Raw genomic sequence first — 5,881 nt, forward strand, 5'->3', positions numbered from 1 at the left:
GGATGGCAGTGACATGACATAGAAGTAAAGCTTTTCATTTTCACTTTTAGACTGATTCTAGCAAACGCACCACAGTCATCTTTATGAATGAAAACGAGAGATGTCCATCTCTCAGTACCAGGAAACCTGGTATCTTGTTGATATTTGAAAACAGAAATCTCTGTGTAGGACAAGCATGGGGAGAACTCAGCAGAGGTGATAGGACACAAACACTTCCTACACACTCAGCCTTTCTTAGGACAGGTGGTAACTGTTCTTTCAAGGAGTAGTGGCTTGAGTAGGAAACATTAGATGTCAAAAAAATGAATAAAGTACTATTGCATGCCCTTATCAGACCCACAGACTTGCTGACAACTTGCTAAGTATGCTCTACAACAGGTCTTAGTCCCCGAACAGAGAGGGGCAAATATTTGCCCAAAGGTCTGAGCTACATTAAATCATCTAAAAAACCTACAAGTCTTGAGTGTAAAGTAGGTTCCTTTTATCTTCAAACTGATCGTTAAGCTCATCTTTGATTTTTCATCGTAATTCTAGGAATTATCATTTCCCCAAATTTAGAAATGTATATTCAGTTAGCTTTTGTTTGCTGATGACAGTATCTGTCTGTTTCAAAGGCAACTCTTATCTCTCCCAAACCCAATTCCATTTTGCTACTTTTAAACCACCACAGTTGGTTATATTGGCCTCTCATAAGCCTCAGAGCACAAAAAAATTGGAGTTTGAATATCACCATCACTTTTAGGGGATGATTTTTAACTTACTGAAGAAATGACCTGGAGAAAGACTAAGCTAAGTAATTTTATTTAAAAAATTTTAGAGGGAGTAAAGAGGTTAAGGCATAGACCACAGCTGTTTACAAATCAGGGCAGAGCTCATCAAAGCTTTGGTTGCAAGTCATTCTAAGAAAAATATAATTTCATTGCAAAATGTTGTTAAAACAGATGAAGATTTCTTAACTCATTAAAACAGCATTTTACTTTAATACAACCATAAAAACGCTTAAGTTCACTGGTGCAGAACCAAAGCAGAAAGAAACATGAGCTCGAACACAACATCTCTGGTCAGTCAAAACCAAGCGTGAACTTTGATTTTTCTCCTGCCTAGAGAAAGCCAGCTCACCCTTTCCCACTGAAAAGCACCTGGCTGCTCAACAGCAGCAACAACCCCACTTTCATCCAACTCCAAAAAGCACTTTGTATGTAAAAAGCACTGCTTGCAATGTCTAATGCATTCCTGTTTGAAGAGAAACATAAAGCAACGTGACTGCTATGTGCTTTTTAACAAGTTTGAAAGCCAAGTAGCTCGACCTGGGAATACCAGATGGACCTTGAGGCTTTCCAGCCGTGCTCTTTACCAAGCTGCTTCCAGCACCAAGTCTTCAATAACGCGTTATCATCAGATAACTGTCTAAGGGGCAGTTAAGCTCCTTAAATGAGGCACAGGTCACTTCACACACTGAAAGGGTCAATTAGTAACTTATGTTGCCACTTAATTGCTACAAGGAGCTCCTGAGAAAGCCAGTTTGCATGCTGCTCCAGCTACCCTTTGCCTCTAACTACGATTAAACCAGTTCCCAAGTGGATCAGAGTTACCGCAGGTCCTTTCTCACTCCACTCACCCATGGTCTCTGCAGCCTGTATGTTTTCATATCCAAAAGAGCCGTTTCCTTCCAGGTCTGCACTGCAGTGCGAAGGGCTCAGACTGCTTTGTACTGTACAGTGCCCAAATCTCACGAGCGCACCCAGAGGCTCTCTTGCAACTCTTTTTTCATGGGGGGGGGGGGAATAAATTAAAAAAATAAAATCACAAATTCCTCTATGACACTCATTGCAAATTTAATACTATTCCTACTTTATTTTAGGGAGTTCCGTTGAGTCAGAGGGATTTTTTCTACAACTTTTTACAAAAGCACCCCGAACTTTTGCTGTTCCATTCATTCATAAGAGTTCAACTCAGCTTGCATTTACACCTCACTAGGGTTTTACAATTAAATGAGACTAGCTGATTAGCCTCGCATTTCAACCACTGAGCACGCAGAGCCGGGGAGTTCAGGTGCTTTCCTTCCTTTAGGAGGCTGACACAGCTGAGGGCTGGGCTTAGCTATAGGATTTAACACATCCATCTGCTGATTCTCATATATGGCCCTGCCACAGCATTCCAGGTTATTTAGCATAGCACTTCCTGAATCAATGTGGAACATGAAAAGCTCATTGAACAAAGCTCCAAGCAAAAATGCTGTATGAGCTTTCATAGTTAGAGCAGTAAATTAGTTTTTAAATTGTGGCATGTGGTAGGACTACACAAACCATGAAAAATCTCAGAAATCAAGTATCTATTTTTCGACATCTGAATGCATAAACACTCCGAGAGTGTGGCGAAGCACCACCTCTCTGGTAAGGCTCATGCTACCTGGAAATCTTCGAGAGTCAGAATCCAATTGCTTTTCTGGTTTTAATGGCAGGACAGTTGCAGCAGAGCAGGCCCTGTTTAATTCAAGTCTTTGATCTAGTCTGTTGGTATTTTTTGCGAGAACCTATTGCACAGCACCATCCTCACAGGTTAGCAGATCCTGGGATAAACAGAGGACCAGTTTAATGAAGCTACATTCCTGAAGGGCCATATGTCTGTATTGAACGTCCTGATCAGTCTGAGTTCAAACTACTCGGTAAAACCTCAGATATTTACATCAGAAATTCTCACTACTGTGAGAAACTTACAAATGAGTATGACAGATGACAACAAGCAAAATCATATTTAATCCATATAATCCTAAAGCACAATTTATTAATCTAATGCTGCATGGGTGTACATATATGTATGTTCTCTCTTTCTCTCCATATGCTTAATTGCTGCAAGTCTTAAATGAATTCAGCTTTCTACTACATGGGAGATGTATTTTTCTACATTAGACAGGATGACCAAGTTACACATTAGCTCAGTGGCAAAGCACAACTTTGGCAAAAGCAGGGAAAGAAACCTGATGTGATTGTCATCTCTGTGGCCTCACCATACAACTAGTTTTTGTCAGTAAAGCTTTTAACTCAAGCTAACATTTTCCCAACTAAAATCTGAGAAGAGTCCTACAGAGGTTCTGTGAAAAATGCTTATCCACTCCGGAGGTGAGAAAATTGTCTGTAAGAATATTAGAAGTTTCCTAGGTAGGTATATCACTTCCCATTTATCACTATTTCTACTAGCATTATTGCGAACACTAACTCTTCCTTTCTGAATTTTACCATGAATTATGTCCTGCTGCTCTCTGGTACATACAGGAAGAGAAAGAATACTGAATTGTACCATTTGGACACAAGAAGGCAGTGAAATATTGAAGACATTAGGCCTTAAAAATACCTGCAATGCAAACAGTCTACACCAGACTGTTTTGATCTTTGGATTCGAGTTAAATTCACACTGCAAATAATTTTCATGCATCTTTAATGTGATTTAGTTGAAGACTGTCACATTGGACATTTAAGTACATCACAAGTCTGCAAGACCTTCAATTAAGGCTAACTTAAAGGTTTCTCACCCTGAAACTTCAGATATATTTCGATCTGATTTTAATAACAGTTAATCTTTTCCATCTATACCAGCTGCAAGGCTATGAATAAATAAAGACAGGTTGGAATTTCAGCAGCCGAGAAAGACTGTGACAAGAATGAAAGTTGTCTTTTCCCCTCCTAGTGCAGGACAGCATCACAACCAACAACCTTGACCACTGTCTGGGTTCTTGTAGGCAGAGAGCCTGTATGTAAAAACCAAAAAGACAGGGGGGATTCTCCAAAAATTGCTGAAGATCATCAAGTGGAAAAAAATTACACCAGCCAAAGAATATGAAGGGAATGTTCCAGTAGTGGTTGGGACTGGTCTAACTCAAAACACTTCAGGAAACAGTGTTAGAGAGCACAACAAAACCAACGTGCTTATGCTTACATTTGCTGGAAACTATCTTTGAACTCAGCAAAGCTCTCTTCAGTTATTGTTTGCTTTTCACAGCCACCTGTACTCAAACGAGACACAAAAAGGATGTTACGAAAAGAGCTGTTGAGTAATTTCAAGACGGTATAAAAGTCTTCCTAGCTGTTCCAAAAGCACATAGAGAGGACCATGTTACCTCCGATACTTTTTGAGGAAGATGGAAAAATGTCAATAAAGGTTGTAGTACAGAGGGATGTGCTATCAGCCTGTGAACACCCCATCACTGACCATGTATGTATCTCCTTACAGCTCTTCTCAGCTGCTCAAAGCCTTTTCTCTTTCTTACACTACATGACAGAAGTTAGCAGTTTCCACTAGCAGAGGAAACAGTATTGCATGTGCCTGGAGATATTCTGCGTACTTGTACATGCTGCTTTTTCTTGCTTATTTGAGGTTATAACGTTGATAACAACTTGACTGTTGGGCTATAATTAATAATAAAAAAGCATATTTCAGCATCATAAAGCAGATGACAGCATTTGCTAAAAGCACTGTAGATTAAAATCACGTTTAACATTTCTTCAGTAACACTGTCAGCAATTAGACTTCCATAAAGTAAAGGTACAAAACCTACCAATAGTGAATTGTCCTACGAGATGAGCTGCTTGTTAGTCAAGTACTAAAGGAAAGTAACACTCAGATGAAATCCTACTCCAATTGTTTAAGCCAGTAAGTACAAATTAAAACTTACTTTATATTAACTGTACCAATGCTACAGGTAGGGACCTCCTCAGGGAAAAGGAACAAACCATGGCAGGCAAGTCAGAAAAATGGATGGTCCCTATCCCCGTAAGAGTGTACAATCCCAGAACCATTTCAGAAAGCTGTCAGTATCCCCAGCCATCCCAGACTGACACTCTTCCCAGCCTGGTGTTTCAAGATGAACCAAAACCTGAGCTAATTTATCATAATACACCACTCTGCAGCAGGTTAGGAGTTGATATCCCAAGCCTATCAAAGCGGGCACACCAAGGCTCATCAGAAAAAACAGGACAGATTACAATGGCAGCAAACAACTTCAGTTATCTGACTTTTTAAACCAGCAGCACAGCCTTGTCAAAATATTAACAACAAGATGAACACAAGAACCGAACAAGATAATATTAACCACTTTTACAGACAAATGCCTTAAAATAATAGTGTTAAAGCCACTGAGCTTTTCATAAGCCCATCTCATAGTGGTACCAGGAAGAGGAAAGACACAGCTTCTTAAAAACACAATTACTAAGGTGGGTCAGACTTTGCTCTCCTTTAAGCCAATGATACACCCTGCTTTTGAGATAGAGCAATAACAAACATAAGCCCCATAGCCAGAATCTAACCCAGTCATTGAAATTTGAGTTTCTCCCTGTATACAGTACGCAGCATCAGACACACGCGCTATAAAACATTCGGTGTGCTCATCTTTGTTCCATCTTGCTTGCAAAGTTTTTTGAGAATCATTAGCCAGGGAGCTCAGCTGGACTATTACCTGCATCATACTGCTGTTCTCCATTCATCTCCACAGTGGCCCAGTGGTTATTCTGAGCAGCCAGAAGCAGGGGAATCCGAGGCTGTCACGGTTTGGTGGTCATGAGTTGCCTCCCACCTTCGATTCTACTGGCAGCCAGGACATTCAATAAGAGATCCTGAAAAAAACCTGAAAGGAACAACTGATAAGTAAATCTTTATCGGATTTTAATTACTTTTAAGATACATTAGCAATATTACTCCAGCAATAAGCCAAAAACCTTAAAGCAAACAAAGGCATCTCACTGTGTTTACATATGTTTAGCTACTCCACACCCCTCATCTGCAGACCAAACTGATCCTAGAAAAAAAATAATTTCCTATATCAGTCAATTAAAAAGCTGAATTTCAAGATCTCTTCAGCCCCCCAACAAATCCACCCCTCTCAAAAGCC

The 5,881-nt window shown here is 40.0% G+C and overlaps 1 protein-coding gene across 1 annotated transcript in view; it reads right to left on the reverse strand.

Moving 5' to 3' along the window:
* Nucleotides 1-5,606, reverse strand: part of SFMBT1 (Scm-like with four mbt domains 1) — a 34,422-nt gene extending 28,816 nt beyond the window's left edge. The window contains exon 1 of the mRNA XM_009707288.1: nt 5,450-5,606. Within this exon, the coding sequence (XP_009705590.1) occupies nt 5,450-5,477 (28 nt within the window). The 5' untranslated portion in view covers nt 5,478-5,606. The remainder of the gene's footprint in view (nt 1-5,449) is intronic.
* Nucleotides 5,607-5,881: the final 275 nt, after the last annotated feature.

This window comes from Cariama cristata, unplaced genomic scaffold (assembly GCF_000690535.1).
Source record: "Cariama cristata isolate BGI_N322 unplaced genomic scaffold, ASM69053v1 scaffold41679, whole genome shotgun sequence".
Taxonomy (NCBI): domain Eukaryota; kingdom Metazoa; phylum Chordata; class Aves; order Cariamiformes; family Cariamidae; genus Cariama; species Cariama cristata.